The sequence below is a fragment of the Aristolochia californica genome, unplaced genomic scaffold, assembly GCF_029961685.1.
Source record: "Aristolochia californica isolate CCGP_79_NKW_82.1479 unplaced genomic scaffold, dmAriCali1.0.hap1 SCAF_2, whole genome shotgun sequence".
Lineage (NCBI taxonomy): Eukaryota > Viridiplantae > Streptophyta > Magnoliopsida > Piperales > Aristolochiaceae > Aristolochia > Aristolochia californica.
The window spans coordinates 7,211,383-7,230,455 of record NW_027181881.1 but is presented as its reverse complement, the minus strand read 5'-3'; the positions used below and the strand labels follow the sequence as shown (position 1 = coordinate 7,230,455).

The 19,073-nt window shown below is 39.4% G+C and overlaps 1 protein-coding gene across 1 annotated transcript; it reads right to left on the bottom strand.

The window, feature by feature from the left end:
* Positions 1-738: 738 nt before the first annotated feature.
* LOC137956056 (transcription factor bHLH126-like) lies at positions 739-2,493 on the bottom strand. The gene is made up of 2 exons (XM_068803360.1): positions 1,716-2,493; positions 739-1,630 (listed from the first exon to the last, which is right to left on the bottom strand). Exons 1-2 carry the CDS (start codon positions 2,253-2,255, stop codon positions 1,508-1,510), a joined length of 663 nt encoding a protein of 220 aa, XP_068659461.1. The 5' UTR covers positions 2,256-2,493; the 3' UTR covers positions 739-1,507.
* Positions 2,494-19,073: the final 16,580 nt, after the last annotated feature.

Genomic DNA, 19,073 nt, shown 5'->3' with positions numbered 1-19,073 from the left:
TTGTTAAGAGACTAACGAAGAAGAAGATGTGTAAAAGATGGGAGAATGGGAGCTTTGACAGTCCCCTGTCACTGACTGTTAAATAATATAATCACTGGGAGCAGAGCGCTGTTTAAAACTTTAAAAAGGATAGAGAGATGGGAAGATCGCATTGCGAAAGTGAAGAGTGGTTGAGTAGAAAAGGCGTGATTATGATAAAGAATAATGGTGGCATTCAAACTTGGTGGTCGGCTGTTTGTAAGATTTTCAAAAACGGCGACGCAGCCCTCTCCAAACCAACCTACTATTTTAATGGAGATCCTTTTTGAGTCTCCACTTAATCAACCCACGAGGTCTGAAAGTCGATGGACTTTTCTGGCTAGAAATCTTTTTCTTTCCTAATCTTTTTTCCTTTTCTGGCGTCCTGCTCGAATTGGGCTCTCTTTGTTTTTTACCTTCTTCTTCCTATTTGTTGAAAACGATATGGTGACGACTGTAGCCTGTGGGAATCCTCTTGTCGTTTTATAATGGAGGACGAGAGCCATTAATGATGTAAGACGGTACCGGGAAATTTCAAATTTTCATTATTCGGTGGCCGGTGCCTGCAATTCGACGATGGGAATGGAAAATATATCAAATATCCGTCAGTTGGGGAAGGAGATCTTTCCTTTCATCGCATCATCATCACCTCCTGCCGCACCCCCGTCACCCCAAAATAGACTGGATACTTAGCTGAAATCTCAAGATCTTCGATGCCAGTAAGCGAATCGCCAGAAAGGCTACAAACTCATTCTTAACAATTCTGGTTTTTGTGGAGTGCCTCTTCTTTCAGAATGGCACTCTAACACTCTGGACAGCTCTGTCCGTCGAAATGAAACTAGAAAAACAGCTCTTTATAATGTCGCATAGATTGGTTATTAAATTACAGTAAAATCAAGGGCTAAGCTGTCCATGGATCCGGCAATGAGCTCAGAGTCGGAGACCAAACTCCAAAGAACCATGTGAAGAGATAGAAGGTCGATGAGAATCCACGTACGGATTCCGGCAATGACGAACACTGGCGACTTGTCGGTATACTAGAAGCCGAGCATCGTGCTGGGTGACTGGGTGAATGCGTTTCTCCAACCTGTCCGAAACACTGTTTGCCTTCCAGAAAGAAAGATGTCGGAATTCCCTTTAGGCCTTTAGGGTAATTGGGCTTTGATTACTCAACTAAACAGATCCTTCTCTTTAATTTTTCACTCGCTATCTAATCTGAGATGATGAACTGATTTGAGAAAGAATCCAAGAGATGGGTAATGGGGAGAAGAGATGAAATGCGTCAAGCGTTACAGAAACAGAGAAAGTTTGATTGGCAAAAGACAGTCAGTTACAGGCAGCAAGCCTAACACCCAAGGAGTCAACGCCGGCGGGGAAGTAGACGGGGAGCTGCTAATGAAAAGAAGCCACGCTTCCAGTTTACAGAAAAAGCCAATCAATGAAAATAAAGTCTCTGCCCCGATTAATCCCAACTCTTTATCTTGTTTCATTACTCAACCTGGTCAAAGGTCCTTTTGAGCGACGACGATTTTCTCAGTTTGTGGAGCTTGCAGGCTAGATCTTGTAATCTCGCTTTCAACAAGACGGGTGATCGTTCTAGTCCATCGCAAATCTGAACAACCAAAAAGGGACAATTTTCGCTGATCAGTTCGGTTATCAGAAAATCTAAAGAAGAAGAAGACGGGGAGGATGAATACCTTGCTCTCAGAGTGGTGGAGAAGCTTGCTGCCGTCGCGGCAATGGGTAGACCTGACAAGGTCGAGATTGTGAGCCTCCAGCTCTTCAAGAACAGAAGATAGAAGCAGAGCTTGGGAGGTTCCCTTTGTGTCGGTAAGGGAGACATTAACACGGTCGCCTCGAACTCGAATGGCGACAGAGGAGGTGGGTTCAGGAGCGACACGTATGTCGCAGTCGCCGGTGTTAGATGAAGCAGAGTTGCGATCAGAAACATGAACGGTAGGAGAATTCTTAGGCTTGGAGGGGGCATCACGGCGGCTCTGGAGGGAGCGGAGGCGGGCGGCGGCCAAAGGTATATACTTGATGATCTCGTCGAGGATAGCGGACTGCTCCTTCCGGACAGTGTTGGCGTGGGGGAGAAGTGCGTGAAGAGACAAGAACAGCTCCCGCATTGATTTCCTCCTCTCTCGCTCCGCCAGCTTGTGCCGCTCCCTAGCGTCGACACCCCCGGATTTTCCATCGGAGCCGACGGCATCCCAGTCACTCCACTCCATGGTCATGATGATCTTCCGTCTCTTCAACTTCTCCTGATAATTATCAGGAGGAGTTTAGCAAGTATTCAAACCGATCGTCCGAACTTGAGAACCTGTTACTTGAACATCGAATTGACTCCAGTCAGGCGGGTCACTGCCAGTAGGGTGGAAGAAAGGGGACGAAGATCCAAACAAGCCTGAGCCTGAAATTCCACCCACCGCGTGTATTCTTTATAGATCGCATTTATAGAGAGAAGGAAGGCATCTCTTCCTCGCTTCCAAGAAATCGCATTATAAGCGACAAACGTTTTTCTATCCCCAACCAAAATTAATAAACTAATATTCAGGCAACGTGATTCACAGGCAAAAGCCTGTCGTCATCGTCTCCCAGTCCCCAATGGCTACTGCTCCCTCTTTGTCTTTTCTTTAATCAAAATACTGCTCCCTCTTTTCCTCCATTTTAATTACCAAAAATCTTCCACCTACAAAATTCCAGAGATAATGCTCTCTGACCAATCAAATTCAACTTTAATGTAGGAAGACACCAAGGGGAAAATGGGGACCGTGGACATCATTTAGATACCTAATGCTCCTCCACCACTCTTCCCTGTTCTTGGTCCTGCCTCTGTCATTTGTCTGCTAATTCAACTCACTAAGTTACTCTTATACATAAGCAGATAACCGGTTTATCCGAGATTGAATAACCCTTATCAAGTCTAGGGGGTGGATCGAGAAGAACTTAAGGGACACCCTTCAAAAAGTCAATAGCTCTAGTCACATTTTGCTTTCGAATCGAGTTTGAGCAACGGTTCATACTTGTTTAAGTAATTTGAGTGAACCGCCGCTTTTGATTTGTGAGCTCGTGTGAGTCGGCTCTATTAATAAATAAAACCCCTTTACTTTTTCAGTCATTAGTTCTAATCACATTGCTTTTGACTCAAGTTGGAGTAGCGATTTGTGCTCGTTTAAGTAATCGGTCGGTGAACTCGCTTAATAAATAAAACTCTTTACCTTTCAAATCATTAGCTCTAATCACATATTAATATGTTTGGATCTAAGCATTGTATCATATTCCATGAACGTCAGGAATGAATGATTGAAACAAAAGCACCTTTCTCCAAATTTCATATATGGGTGGTGGGTCACCCTGGGCTCGTGAAAAACAGGCCATGAACGTCACTTCCCACTTTTGTACCACCTGACCCTAATCTTTATACTGTAATAAACAAAAAAAGGCCGTTTAGTATTAACAAATATCAATTAGCCACCTCCACAGTCCGCCACATCAACAAACTAAACATGGCCTGGATTAGTAGCGATTAATGTGATTCATGCATGCTTGTGACTGCAAAGAAAAGAAAAGAAAAAGATTTTGTGTTGGAGAGAGTAAAGTAGCACAGCTTGGAGATATGGTGGTCCTGATTCCCATGCATTATGACACTGAAAATTACAGCCTAAGATTTGGGGAGCTGATTGTAAGATCTCATGGGTCACCAACTGGTGCCTGGAGAGTGGAGAGACGGAGAAAGGACGCTGGTTTACTGATAAAATACCTCTTCCAGTTTCCTCACTCTGAACTTCCCATGTTCTGCAAGTGGCTGCTATCCCCTGATGCATGCGCAGAATCATGATTTTTGTATTTTATTTCCGAGATCAAGGACACACGGCAAATGGGAATTAAAAACTCTCACCGATTGTTATTTTCATCTTCTTCACCTGTACCGCTTGATTAAAGAACAGTTCTGCATTGACTGGAGCTCTGGAATTTACGGCGGGATCGAGTAGGGCTTTTAGTTCTCGTAATTAGTTACTGTTCCAATCGAGTCGTCCACTCGAGAGAGCTTAAGGCGAGTTTGATGCTTGTTCTTGTTGAGTGGTGGAGTCTAGTCCACAACACTCGAGTAGATGGATACCGTCAGATGGGTGGGCCCTAGGGACCCGGAGAACCATTCCCTTTGCCCTACCACGTGCTGCATTCAATCAACAGAAATGAAAGACTCAATCAAATAAATGAAGGGGCTTTCATTTCTCTCGATTAAAACTCTTCTTTGGGACTAAGAGAGGTTGACAACGAAAAACAGAGATGAGCTCTCAGACTCGCTGCTGTTGCCGGAAGAATTCGGATTTGACTAAGCAGAGAACAGAGTTGTTGTTCGCTGCTGTTGCCGGAAGAACTCGGACTTGACTAAGAAAAAAACGGAGCTGTTGTTTGTTGCTGTTGCCAGAAGAACATATATGTTGGGCTTGCTGTAACAATGCGTTGTTGTGCGCTATGTGAGCGGAAGAAGAGAGGGGTTGTGAAGGGCAAACTCGGGACTATCAGCGTTGGGAGAAAAACAGAGGAGCTTGAGGGACTTGGAAGCGAGAAAGCTCGAGCGACGCCGATGCTGTTGTTGGAGAAGAGAGTCGTGGAAGCTCAGGACTTCGGATCTCTGCGTCGGTGTGTGCGGCAAGTGAGAGAAAGCTCAGGACTTAGATACAGAGGAGCTTTCTCACTGTCGCGAGGTCTAGGCGCTATCGCCGGAAGAGACTGGCTCAGGTTTCGGCGCTATCGTCAGAAGAGACTGGCTTTGGTGTTAGCGTTGTCGCGGGAACATGAAGGCGTCCCGGTGCTGCTGGTAGAGGCAGTAGGGAGGCATCCCGGTGCTACTGCTAGAGGCAGCAGGGAGGCATCCCGGTGCTGTTGGTGGAGGCAGCAGGGAGGCGTCTTGGTGCTGTTGCTAGAGGCAGCAGGGAGACGTCCCGATGCTGCTGGTAGAGAAACAGGAAGGCATCTCAGTGCTGTTGGTAGAGGCAGCATAGAGGCGTCCTGGTGTTGCCGGTAGAGGCAACAGGGAGGCATCCCAGTGCTGCTGGTAGAGGCAGTAGGGAGGCATTCTAGTGCTGCTGGTAGAGGCAGCAGGGAGAGGTGATTCTACGTCGTTCTGGAAGAGAGGCTCTTGGCACCCATCATTGCTATTACAGAAAATTCTCTGGACTCGTTGTAACGGTGAGGTTGTGTACTACTCTGAGTAACAACCTTATTGAGATTCCTCAAGTAATAAAATCTTTTGCAGTTCCTATGGATCTAGGCAATTTTCTGAACCACGTAAAAATTGTGTCGTGCGTGGTTACCGATTACCTGTCTCTTTATTGTCATTTTTTCCCTAACAACTGGTATCAGAGCTGAGGTTTGGGTCTGAGGGAAAACGATGGCTGGAGAGAGATGAGAAAATTGTGTACAAAGACTCCGTGCAATGTAGAGATGCGAGTGATGGGGAGAGTGGGTCCATTGCACCCACTCCTATTATCCTGCAATCAGATCCAGAGTCGTCCACACCTACAGCTGCAGTTCACAAATGGTGGAGAACCGTAGAGTTATAAATAAACCTTGCAAGATGAAAATTCTAGCAAGTGGGAGCTGACCAAGAAGGGTGTTACACTTGAGAAACTGAAGTTGTACGCAACTTCAGTTGATCTTTTAGCATGAAGACAGGGGCAGTGAGTTGCAGAGGTGGAGGAGGTCATGTTAGAGGAAGAGGGCAATACAGTGGGTGTACCAATTTCCAAGTGGAAGAATTGTTGAGTGGTGGAATCTGGTCCACAACACTAGAGTAGATGGACACCGTCACAGAGGGGGGCCGCAGGGACCCGGAGGACAATTCCCTTTGCCCTAGCGAGTGCTGCACTCAATCAAAGAAATGAAGGGGCTTTCATTGCTGTTGAATAAAACTCTTCTTTGGGACTAACAGAGGTCGACAGCGAAAAATAGAGATGAGCTCTGAGACTTGGTGCTGTTGCCGGAAGAGATGAGCTCTGAGACTCGTTGCTGTTGCCAGAAGAGATGAGCTCTAAGACTCAGCGCTGTTCTCAGAAGAGAGGAGCTCTGAGCCTCGCTGCTGTTGTCGGAAGAACTCGGGACTCGATCGATCAGAGAACAGAGCTGTTGTTTGCTATTGTTGCCTGAAGAACAAATCTCTCGGGCTTGCTGTAATAGTGTGTTGTTGTGCGTTGTGTGATCAGAAGAAGAGAGAGGCTATGACGGGCAAGCTCCGGACTCTTGGTGCCGGGAGAAAAACAAAGGAGCTTGAGGGACTCAGAAGCGAGAAGGCTTGATCGACGCCGACGCTATTGCCGGAGAAGAGAGACCCGTGGAGGCTCGGGACTTTGGATCTCTGCGTCGATGTGTGCGGCAAGTGGAAGAAAACTCGGGACTCAGATACGGAGGAGCTTTCTCACTGTTGCGAGGTCTCGGAGCTGTCGCCGGAAGAGTCTGGCTCAGGTCTCGGCGCTGTCGCTAAAAGAGACTGGCTCGGGTCTCGGTGCTGTTGCCAGAAGAGATTGGCTCGGGTCTCGGTGCTATTGCAGAAAAGGAAGGCGTCCCGATGCTACTGGTAGAGGCACCTGAGAGGCTTTCCGGTGGGAGGCATTCTAATGATACTGGTAGAGGCACCTGAGAGGCTTTCCGGTAGGAGGCATTCTAATGATACTGGTAGAGACAGCAGGGAGGCGTCCCGATGCTGCTGGTGGAGGCAGCAGGAAGGCGTTCCGGTGCTGCTGGTGGAGGCAGTAGGGAGGCGTCCTAGTACCGTTGATGAAGGCAACATCGAGGTGTTCCGATGCTGCTGGTAGAGGCAACAAGGAGAGATAATTCTACGTTCTGGAAGAGGCTCACGGCACCTGTCACTGCTGTTACAAAGAACTCCTATTCCATTACCTTCACTTCGCTGAAAGTGTGAATTTTTTCTTCCTGTTTTCGTTCAGTAAAATAATAGTTCACGTCTGCTTCAGTGACTTTGCTGGAAGATTTCGTATTTGACATCTATCGTTCTAAGTTTCTGGTTTCAAAGATTTGCCGGTTTAAGTTAATTGTGATTTGATGATTCTTCGACATACATTCGATCTGCTCTGGACTTGGAAAAGAGTGAAAATGGAAATCACAGGGATTTTCAACTTGGGAGGCAATCTGCCGGAATTGTTATTTAGCTAAAAACAACAAATTAAAGACAGGAGTCCAGTTTTACAGTGAAGACCGACAAGGCCTAAGACAGATTCGCACCCGACATTTCGTACAGTTGCTGGCCTCTCGACTCGTAAAAGTCCTATCGAAGGCCATTCGTTTCGTTACGTCACGTCAAATATCTTTCAGTTGTTAGATTCTGCAATTCCTATTTCGTCTTCATCGATCTTTAGGTTAATATAAAGTTAAAAATGTAACTTTTTCATCTTCAATTATTTCGTAGGCTGATTGAGATTAGAATCTTCCTTACGTACCTGACCTCCATACATGAGCCAAAACGACCGGGACAATTCTGAACAAATATCTGGAAAGTATCGCCAGAATTATAAGAGTATAATTGGCGGACGTCACAAGTCTCAATTAAACATGTTTTAGTTATATTAATTATTTTTTTATGTTTAATTATTCAACATGGTATAAGAGCAGGTTTTGTGATTTGAGTCGGTCAACATATAAAGATAATGTGATTTTTTTTTAATCTATCATCCTTGGTAGTTTAACTTCGTATTCTATATTTTTTTTTTCTTTCTAGTTCCATTACCTATTATATTTTTGGCGTTTTCACTTCCATACTAAACTTTTTCATATTTCAAATGATATATTGATAGAAAGATTTTCGAGTCTACTCTCCAACGCAAAAATAAGTTTGGTAATCTGAGTTTTTTACATAGTGAAATCAATATTTAAATTAGCAAAGGTCAAATTACAAGAGAGCTTTGAGCAGTAACAACAAACTTCAACTTTCGAGCCATTGTATATATCAAGAACTAGATTTTATATGAAGAATTATGTATCAAAAGAAAGTCTATTTTCTTACCTATTCAACCAAATCTCAATCTGAGTTTTCTAAAAGGAGATATCAATCTTGAAGGAGTCAATGGTAATGCCGGCCAAAGAAGAAAGAATACTTAGTTTGGCCACCATGCCCAACATCTAGCTTGAGTCAAGTATTTTCCTCTTGACCCAAGAGGTTATTTGTGTTTGAGGTAACCTTAAAAAATGAGTAGTCTCTTTGTTGTGCCTTAAAATTGGGCCATTTTTTGCCTTTAAAATTGAGTGAAGTGTGTTTCAGACTATGATAATTTTTTACTGGTGTATGGAACTTTGACGTACGACTAGGAGTTATTTTTTCTCCCATATTATGTTTTGTCCAAGCTGGGTCTTTGTGTCATTTTTATCCCCAACTTGAGGGGGATAAGTAGAAGAAGAAGTACTTGAAAGTGATATTTTGTTCCACATGTTGTGGTAATTTTTATGTGACCAAAATATTCAAGAAAAAGAGCACAAAAGATGAAGTTTTTGTATCTATAAAGAATTTATTCAGCAAAAGAAGATTGAAGAACAATTTTTTTTTCATTGCTAGTTGAAGTTATAAACTCCAACTTAAGAGGGAGTGTTGAAGAGAAGATATAGAAGGGTCTTACATGACTCTCACAACAAGAATAGTTAAAGACACTCTCACAAAGTGTTTTAGTTATATTAGTCTTCTATTTATGTTTAGTTCTTCAAATAATGTAAGATAAACATGTTGTAAGAGAGTGATCGCCCTCTTGGTTTTCGAGAACACCTCCATTATAAACATGTTGTAAGAGAGTAATCGCCCTGTTGGAAATATTTGAGTCTAGTTTCCAACTCAAAAACAATCAAATTTTTTTAGAAAGTGAAATCGACATCTAAAGTAGTAAAGGTCAAACAATAAAAAAGTTTCATGCAGCTGCAAAAAGCTTCAACTTTTGAGCCATTTTATGCCTTCAAGAACAAGGATTTATATGGATAATTATATATCAAAAGAAATATATGTAAGTCTATTTTCTTACCTACTAAACCAATTCTCAACCTGAGTTTTTATATGAAAATATCGATCTTGGAAGAGTCAATGGACATGTTGGCAAAAGAAGAAAGAGTACAGAGTTCGGCCAGATTACATAATCCAAAATATATCAGATTCTTTATCTCAAAAGAAATATATTTTATGAAGATAATTTATACTTAGGTGAAAGGTATTTAAGTCTAGTTTCAAAATAAGACAATTTTGTTAAGTCGTGGAGCCTAATTAATGCCCTATGCCGAGTTGGTTTTGATCATCTTAATCCTAGGAGCATCTCGAGTTATAACCCAAGAGGTTAGAGAGAAACATCTGTAAGTGTACGCTTTCTCTTGTAAAGTATTTCATCTTCATAGTGGATTACTGCAGCAGCGAAAGACAGGACGTAGTCACACCTTGAGGTAAACCTATATAAATCTTGTTTTTTTTTCATACTTGTTTTTCCCTTCTTCCACATTTATTATTATTGCTCTTATTAGTTTGGAATTAAGGAGTCTAATTCCTAACAAATGGTATCAGAACTTTGGTTCGTGATTGAGAGCAATGGCTAGCGGAGAAGGATCAACACTTGGAATCAATAAGTTTGATGGTATGAATTTTGTGTTCTGGAAGAAGCAAATTCAAAGATTATTTGTACAGTAAAAAGCTACACGCACCACTTGTGGATATAAAATCCGAAGGTATGAAAGATGATGAGTGGAATCTCATCGATAGACAAGTATTGGGAGTAGTCCGGTTAACACTATCGAAGAACAATGCTTACAACATGGCGTTGGAGAAAACCACAACGAGGATAATGAAGATCTATCCAACATATATGACAAGCCTTCCGCAAATAATAAGGTACATCTCATGAAAAAACTCTTCAATTTAAAGATGACAGAAAACACATTAGTTGCATCGCATTTGAATGAGTTTAGCAAGATTGTCAATTAGTTGATATCCGTTTAAATTAAATTTGATGATGAGGTTCATGATTTAATTCTTTTGGCGTCTTTGCCAAATTATTGGGAGCCTATGAGGGCTACGATTAGCAACTCTATATGCAACGAAAAGTTGATCTTTAATGATGTTCGGGATACTATTCTCACAGAGGAAGTTCTTAGAAAGGACTCTAGAGAATCGTTGACATCTAATTTTGCCCTAAGTGTCAATACTAGGGGTAGGAACTTCGAGAGGAATTCCAATAAGGGCAATGGTAGATGGAAGTCAAGGAATAGAATAAGCAAGTCCAAATTCAAAAGGAATGTAGAATACTGGAATTGTGGTAAGTCTGGTCGCATAAAGAAGAACTGCAGAGTACCGAAGAAGGATGAAAAAATGATGTTGCAAATGTGGTGACTAATGAGGTACAAGATGATTTACTCTTGTCAGTTGATAACCCTATTGACTCTTGGGTGTTAGATTTAGGAGCTTCTTTTTACACCAGCGCACATCATGAGATCATAGAGAATTATGTTACTAGAGATCATGGGAAGGTGTACCTTGCTGATGGAGAACCTTTGGATATTGTCGGTATTGGTAATGTCAATTTGAGGATGTCAAACGGGACAGTGTAGAAAATTCACAAGGTGAGACATGTACCAAAATTGATGCGTAATCTGATGTCAGTAGGGCAACTTGATGATGAAGGTCATAATGTGACTTTTAATGGTGCTACCTAGAAAGTCACAAAGGGATTCATGGTTGTTGCACGAGGAGTTAAAACTAGAACTCTTTACATCACTTCCAGTTGCAGAGACACGGTTGTAGTTGCTGATGTTATTACTGATTAAGACTTGTGGCATTGTAGGCTCGGTCACATGAGTGAGAAGGGAATGAAAATGCTTCAATCCAAAGGGAAGCTACCAGGGTTGAAAACTGTAAACAACAGTTTGTGTGAAGGCTTTATTTTTGGCAAGTAGAAAAGGGTTAGCTTTTCTAAGGCCGAAAAGGAACAAAAGACAACAAAATTAGAGTTGGTTCACACTGATGTGTGAGTGTCTTTAACTATTACTTCCTTTGGTGGTTCTAACTACTATGTGACATTTATTGATGATGCAAACAGAAAGGTATGGGTTTATTTCCTAGAAAAGAAATCCGATGTCTTTGATACCTTCAAGAGATGGAGAGCAATGGTTGAGAATGAGACAAATTTGAAGGTGAAATGTCTGCAATTAGATAATGGGGGAGAATACATAGATAATGATTTGAAGCAATACTATGTTTATAATAGAATCAAGATGAAGAAGACCATTCCTAGAAAACCTCAACAGAATGGTGTGGTTGAGATGATGAATAGAAATTTGAACGAGCGTGCTAGGAGCATAAGATTACATGAGGGATTGCCAAATATGTTCTGGTCTAAGGCTATTAGCACTACTGCCTATTTGATCAATAGAGGTCCCTCAACACCATTGGATTAAAAAATACTATAAGAGGTCTAGAGCGGCAAAGAGGTAAACCTTTCTTTCTTGAAAGTGTTTGGTTGTGTTTCTTATATTCACATTGATTTTGCTACTAGAAGTAAACTTGATGCCAAATCTAAATTATGCTTTTTTATTGACTATGGTGGTACCTAGTTTGATTATCGCTTCTGGGATGACCAATGTTGTAAGGTTATCAAGAGCGAGGACGTGATCTCTAATGAAGGTGCCTTGTATAAAGACATGTTGAGAACAGGTTCTGAGAGCACAAGTGATGAAGTCTGAAATGATTCAGTTGAGAGATCTTCTAGCTATTGAGATGAATATTGCTCTGAAAGACCAGGAGAACATACCCCCAGAAGTAAATCAGAACATTCCTGTGACTAAACTCAGGAGATCTACTAGAACTAGCAGACCACCACAGAGGTACTCCCCTGTATTTAATTATATTTTGTTGACTGATAAAGGTGAACTAGATAGTTATGATGAAACCATGCAAGTTGATGAATTAACCAAGTGGGAGTTGGCTATGAAGGATGAGATGGATTCATTGTTATCGAATCAGACATGACAGTTGACCGAGTTACCAAAAGGGAAGAAGGCCTTGCAGAATAAATGGGTGTACTGAATAAAAAATGAGCATTATGGCAACAAGCAGTACAAGGCAAGACAGGTGGTAAAAGGCTTTCAACAAAAAAAAGGCAATGACTACACTAAGATTTTCTCTGTAGTAGTGAAATTAATTACTATTAGAACAATTCTTGGACTATTGGCAAATGAAGACTTGCACTTAGAGAAGTTGGATGTAAAGACAACCTTTCTTCATGGTGATTTGGAGGAAGAAATTTACACGATACAACCACAGGGTTTCAAAGCACAAGGAAAGGAAAAAATGGTGTGCAAACTTCCAAAAAGCTTGTATGGTCTTAAACAAGCTCCAAGTCAATGGTATAAGAAGTTTGGCAATCTTATGAGTAGTAATGGTTTCTTGAGGTGCCGAGCGGATCATTGTTGTAATGTGAAAATGCTTGATGACGCTTACATCATTCTACTACTATATGTTGATGACATGTTGATAGCATGTGCTCGTAAATAGGAAATTGATAATTTAAAAAGGAAGTTGTTGAAGAAGTTTGCAATGAAGGATTTGGGTGCTGCAAAAAAAATCATTGGGATGAGGATTACTAGAGATATTGATGTCTTGAAACTATCACAAAAAGAATATGTGAAGAAGGTGTTGAGCAGATTCAACATGAATGATGCAAAACTAGTGAGTACTCCTTTGGCTAGGAGCAGAGACATTCTACAAAACAGGAGCGAGCCAACATGGCCAATGTACCTTATTCTTCTGTTATTGGCAGTCTCATGTATGTCATGGCGTGTACTAGACCAAACATAGCTCATGTCCTGGGAGTTGTAAGTAGATATATGAGCAATCCCCGTAAACAACATTGAGAAGCAGTGAAGTGGATTCTCAGGTATTTTAGAGGCACTGTAGACTTAGCCTTATGTTTTAGAAAGTCAGACTTGGGATTACATGGTTATGTAGATGCTGACATGGCTAGAGACATTGATGGCAGGAAGAGTACCACTAGATATGTATTCACATTGGGTGGTACAATAGTTAGCTAGGTCTCTAAGTTGTAGAAGATAGTTGCTCTTTCCACTATTGAGGCAGAATATGTTTCCATGACCAAAGCCAGCAAAGAGATGGTATGGTTGCAGTCTTTCTGGGAAGAATGTGTTCTATTGTGAAATTCAGAGTGTTATTCATTTAGCAAAGAATCATGTTTATCATGCCAGGACAAAACACACATAGGTGCGTTAACACTTCATCAAATCGGCTCTGGAGGATAGAGTTTTAGCACTTGAGAAGATTCAAGGGAGTTAGAATCTGACTGATATGTTGACAAAGACTATTACGATCAAGAAAATGAAGTTGTGTGCAACTTCAGTTGGATTTCTCTTTGAGGATTGAGAAGTTGTTGCCACTGCAGAGGATAAATTGATGATGGATTAGTCTCTAAGTGGGAGATTGTTAAGTTGTGGAGCCTAATTAATGCCCTACGCTAAGTTGGTTTCGATCATCTTAATCCGAGGAGCATCTCGACTTGCAACCCGAGAGGTTACAGAGAAACACCTACAAGTGTACCCTTTCTCTTGTAAAGTATTTCATTTTCATAGTGGATTACTGCAGTGGCGGAAGATAGGATGTAGTCTCACCTGGAGGCGAACCTGTATAAATCTTGTTGTTTGTTTTCGTGCTTGTTTTTTCCTTCTTCCTCGTTTATTGTTATTGCTCTCGTTAGTTTGGAATTAGGGCATGTAATTCCTAACAAAATTCATGTAAAAAGATTTATATTTAAGGAGATATTCTTATCGGAAGAATCAAAGGTCATGTTGGAATCCTTTTGCATGAGAAGACCCAAATTTAAGCCAATATTTTTGCTTCTCTTTTGAGTTGTTGTTATTGATAAAAAAATATCAGGAAAATATCTCATGATGTACCATGGAAAGTTTCTATTTTTAATTAACAATATCTGGAAAGAATCTTTTGAAGATAATCTTATTTTGAGATTTTTTCATTGATTTATTTGTTAAAGAGAAGAAGTGTTCCTATTCTGAATTATGGCAACTTCCCAAAATAAGTACTTGATTTAATTCTGCAAATTACTGAAGTATCTATGTAAAGAGATTCTGATATAGGTTCAGATTCAAAACGTGTGTTTCTTCTCTAGTTATGAGAAATCCTTCCATCATATAAACGTCATGTTGGAGTAGTACTCGGTGTACTTATCCCCTTATGAAGTGAGAAGCCTCGCTTAGCCTATAACTCCATGAAATCCTTTCAAGCTATAATTGGTCTAACCTTAAGATTTGCCTTCAGTTTTTAATCTTGCCTTTCATAATTGATTTCGTTTTGTAATTACATCTCTAAGTGTGGACTATATTTAGAAACATGACACTTATGTCATTGGCTGATAATTAGTTGGTTTAATATGGCTAGGTTTTGGTTTGGTGTCCGAATTAATCACTGATGTAATAAGTGTGTAAGCAACATCCATTACTGTTTTATTCACTTTTCATTGTTTTTTAGAAGACATTGCAGTTGCTTTTGAAACCAGCGTCACTCAAATTTTTTCTTTTTGAGAAGATTAACGTCACTCGGTTCAACTTATTGGCAGCTTATTACCCAGTTCCAACTTATTGCACGTCTTCCTTATTCAAGATGGACTTGCTGCAGATTATCTCATGTGTCCTTGTTACTTTTAAGGAATTTTACTATCTGACTGTTATCAGTTGCTATATAACAAAATATTTGGTATGTGTTATTTTGGCATTGGCTCATTACTGCAGCTGCTATTGTGTCTCTTTGATTGAGACATTACACTCTCTGGTTGCTTGCCTTGTCCATTATTTACTGACTATTGTCGGCATTGGTTCGTATGATGAAGAATTTGAATTAAGTCAGAAAATAAAGTACACGGTGGCCTCAATTTCTTCATCTTATCTTCCTAATGATTCCCCATTACCCTTTTATTATTTGGTAGCCTTTCTCCTACCATCCTTTATTTGACTCTCACTTACGCCTTTGGCCAACCCTTTTGGAGCATTGCTTTGGTCGATCCCTTTTATATATATGGGTGTTTTAAGTCCATTAAGAATTTTTATTGGTACCCTTCGGTTTTTTATCTTTGTCTTGTGAATGACAAACATTACCCACTTTAGTGATTATTATCACTATATTTGTTCGAAATCATTTGAAGTTTGTTTTGACTTATGTTTTATCACCTATTTCTACCCTTTGAGTGTCTGTGTCTAGTGTCGTACTTATCCTTGGGACACAGTGATGGAGGAGATTATTACAACATCTATGTTATTTGTTTCAAGCTAGGATCACTACTATTACCTCCTAGCTTGAGGGGGAGTATTGGAAGATATGATGTAATTAGTTTATGTTTCGTGTATCTTCTTCATTCTTACTAGGTTAAAGGGAATACATATAATATTGGTACTTTTATCATTTATAAATATAGCTTAATAGGGAGGATTTGGAGTAAGTCCATTACCCTATTCTTCATCCTCTTTTCTTCAAATTCGTCACTCTTCCTCTTCTCCTGCTAAAACCTTCTCTCCACAACTCTTGTTCTTCTTCTCACCACTTAATGCTCTTCTACTGAATTACACATCATGAAATCCTAAGTTTTAACAAAAAATAACTTTAAAAGAGGTTAAAAAAGGTGATAAAATACTTTAAAAAATTGATATGTGTTTTGAGTGTGATAAGCCAGGATGTAGGAAACTTCAATGTCCAAATTTGAAGGAGAATTCATCATCCTCAAGAAAAGACCAGAAAAAGAAGAAAAGAAGTATTTATTTCTACTTCGGCCTACTCGGAAAGTGAAACAATTCATTTTGAAGATTGAGAAGAAGAAATTTGACTCATGACATATAAAAATGATGACTCTACTACACCGAAAAAGGAAAGTAATTCTAAATATGAACGTGAATTAGAAATACTACTAAAAATATTTGTAGCAAGTCTAAATAAATGCAAAGATAAATATGATACCTGTTGGAAGATGGGCCAAAGCCCATAAGAAGTAGGACCCACCATGATTACCACAAGCTGGTATCCTTATCACATAAGTTGGAAGATCAAGAAGGACTCGCAAAGATAACCACAAACTGGTTGGAAGATCAAGGACTCACAAAGATAACCAAAAGCTGGTTGGAAGATCAAGAAGAACTCACAAAGGCTTCTTTTTCTTATGGTCACGTCCTAGAAGAGTTCTAGTTTGAGTTATGTTTGTCTTTTATCTATATTGAGTTATTTAATTATGCTACGACTTATCTTTAAGTGTTAGAGTTTGGGTGTAATTTGGACAAATGTAATTTTATTGTAATTGGACTCTACTACTTTCCTCTATTATAAATAGAGGTTCATGTACTCTTATTATAATAAGTCAATGAAGTATTTCTTTTTTTCATAAATTCAACATGGTATCAGAGCAGGTTCTGTGAGTTGACTTGATCAACCCACAAAGATAGTGAGATCCTTTTCTCTAAACCCTAAACCCTAAGTCTAGGTTCGTATTTTTTTCAGTCCCTACACCCATAGTTTTTCTTTGTGTTTTTCACCTCTATACTGAGATTTTCATATTACAAATTATATATTGACAGAAAGATATTTGACTCTACTTTCCACAGAAAAATATTTTTTTCCCATCGGAGTTATCTACAAAGAGAAATTGATATTTTAACGAGAGAGCAACAACAACAAGCTTCAACTTCCGCAGTATTTTATGCTATCAATATCGAGACTTCATATGGATAGATATATAGATATAGATATAAATATATATCAAAAGAAAGATCTGTAAGTCTATTTTCTTATCTTTTTTAACCAATTCTCTATCTGAGTTTTTTTATAAGGAGATATTGATCTTGGAAGAGTCAATGGTCATGCTAGAAAAAAATGAAAAAATAGTACTTAGTTCCGCCTGATGATAGAGACCAAAATCTATTAGATTATTTATCTTATGATAATTATATTTTACGAAGAGGAGTTATACTTTGATGAAAAGTATTTAAGTCTAGTTTCAAAAGGAAAACATTTCATGTCAATCTGATCTATATTAAAAGATATATTCAAGTTGGAAGAATCAAAGGTCATTCTAGTATTCTGTTGCATTGAAAAATCCGTATTTAAGCCCATTGTTTTGCGTTACTTTTTGAATTACTATATTAGAAAAAATATCTCACTTTTCCCTGGTTTGAGGGATTATTTATACATCTCTATTATTTGAGTTTATTGCTATATCTATGATATTTGGTTCAAGATGGGATCACTGCCATTAATTCTTGAAGGGAAGAAGTACAAGAAGTACAAGAAAGGGGGAGCACAAATGAAGGTTGTGCATCCAAGGAGAAATTTTTATGTCGGATTATTTCATGGGTTCTTTTACAAAGTTTATTATATGTGTTGGAAGATGGTCGTGTTATATTCAGCTGTAGCTATTATGTCTCTTTGGATGAGGCATTATTATTGAAGAAGAGGTGGCCTCAATATCCTTTCTCATACCATCATTTACTTAATACCTCGTCAAAAATATCAATGGTTGGGATTCCATGACGGAAGAATTTAATACCCCATCAAAAATATCAAAATATATCAACTGTTAGGATTTCATGACGAAGGAACTTAATACCCTGTAAAAAATATCAACGGTTGGAATTCCATGACGGAGGAACTTAATACCCCGTAAAAAATATCAACGGTTGGGATTCCATGACAGAGGAACTTAATACCCAGTAAAAAATATAAAAAATATCAACAGTTAAGATTCCATGACGGAGGAACTTAATAGTCCGTAAAAAAATATCAATGGTTGGGATTCTATGATGGAGGAACTTAAAAATATCAACAATTGGGACACCATGATGGAGGAACTTGATACCCCTTAAAAAATATCTACCTGTGAGAGTCGATGCTGGGATTGGGACACCATGGTGGATGAGCTGGGCCTCATGGAAGAGAGCACCAACTTGAGGGGGAGTGTTGGAAGATATGGAAGACTACCATTTTATACAAAAAGATCTTATACATCATTTCCAGCAAGCTGGGAGTTCATGATGTTCTCTCAACCCCAGCTTGAGCCCACACGACCAAGGAAGACCCACATGTCTAAGAGTGTTGGAAGATGGGCCCAAGCCCATAAGAAGAAGGACCCACCATGATTACCACGAGCTGACATCCTTATCACAAAAGTTGGAAGATCAAGAAGGACTAGCAAAGATAACCACAAGTTGGAAGATCAAGAAGGACTCACAAAGATAACCACAAGCTGGTTGGAAGATCAAGAAGGACTCACAAAGATAACCACAAGCTGGTTCGAAGATCAAGAAGGTCTCACAAAGATAACCACAAGCTGGTTAGAAGATCAAGAAGGACTCATAAAAGATAACCACAAACTAGTTGGAAGATCAAGAAGGACTCACAAAGATGACCACAAGCTAGTTGGAAGATCAAGAAGGACTCACAAAGGCATATTTGTCTTATGGTCACGTCTTAGAAGAGTTCTAGTTTGAGTTATATTTGTCTTTTAGTGTTAGAGTTTGGGTGTAATTGGGACAAAGGTAATTTTATTGTAATTGAACTCTACTACTTTCCTCTATTATAAATAGAGGGTCATGTACTCTTATTATAATAAGTCAATGAAGTATTTCACTTTTTCATAAATTGAACAATACCCATAAGACAAAAATAGTAGACTAATGAATGAAGTTGCTGAATTTAGGGAGATAAGTGATAAGGAAGTCCTAAGGCAACAAGAGCTTGTTGATAAGTTAGCTTGTGAGAGATTAAAATATGAAAGGAATTCCTTTGATTTGTAGCAAAAGCTCAAGCATGCATATCTCAAAAAATGTTTTGAGGTACTAGAGGAAGAGTAAAAAGAAAATAATGTATAACCACTTGTTTATGATGCCTGTTAAGTGAAACTATTGTAGTCAATTAGGATATTATACACATATGTGTAGCTTAAAATTTTTTTACGATGATAAATTTGTTTGAGTACCCAAAACAAATGGAAATGTTGAAATTACCCAAAAAT

Coding starts and splice junctions, on each gene's coding strand:
- LOC137956056 (XM_068803360.1), bottom strand. CDS start 2,255: ATGACCATGGAGTGGAGTGACTGGGATGCCGTCGGCTCCGATGGAAAA. Junction 1,631..1,715: donor TCCACCACTCTGAGAGCAAG/GTATTCATCCTC, acceptor TTGGTTGTTCAG/ATTTGCGATGGACTAGAACG.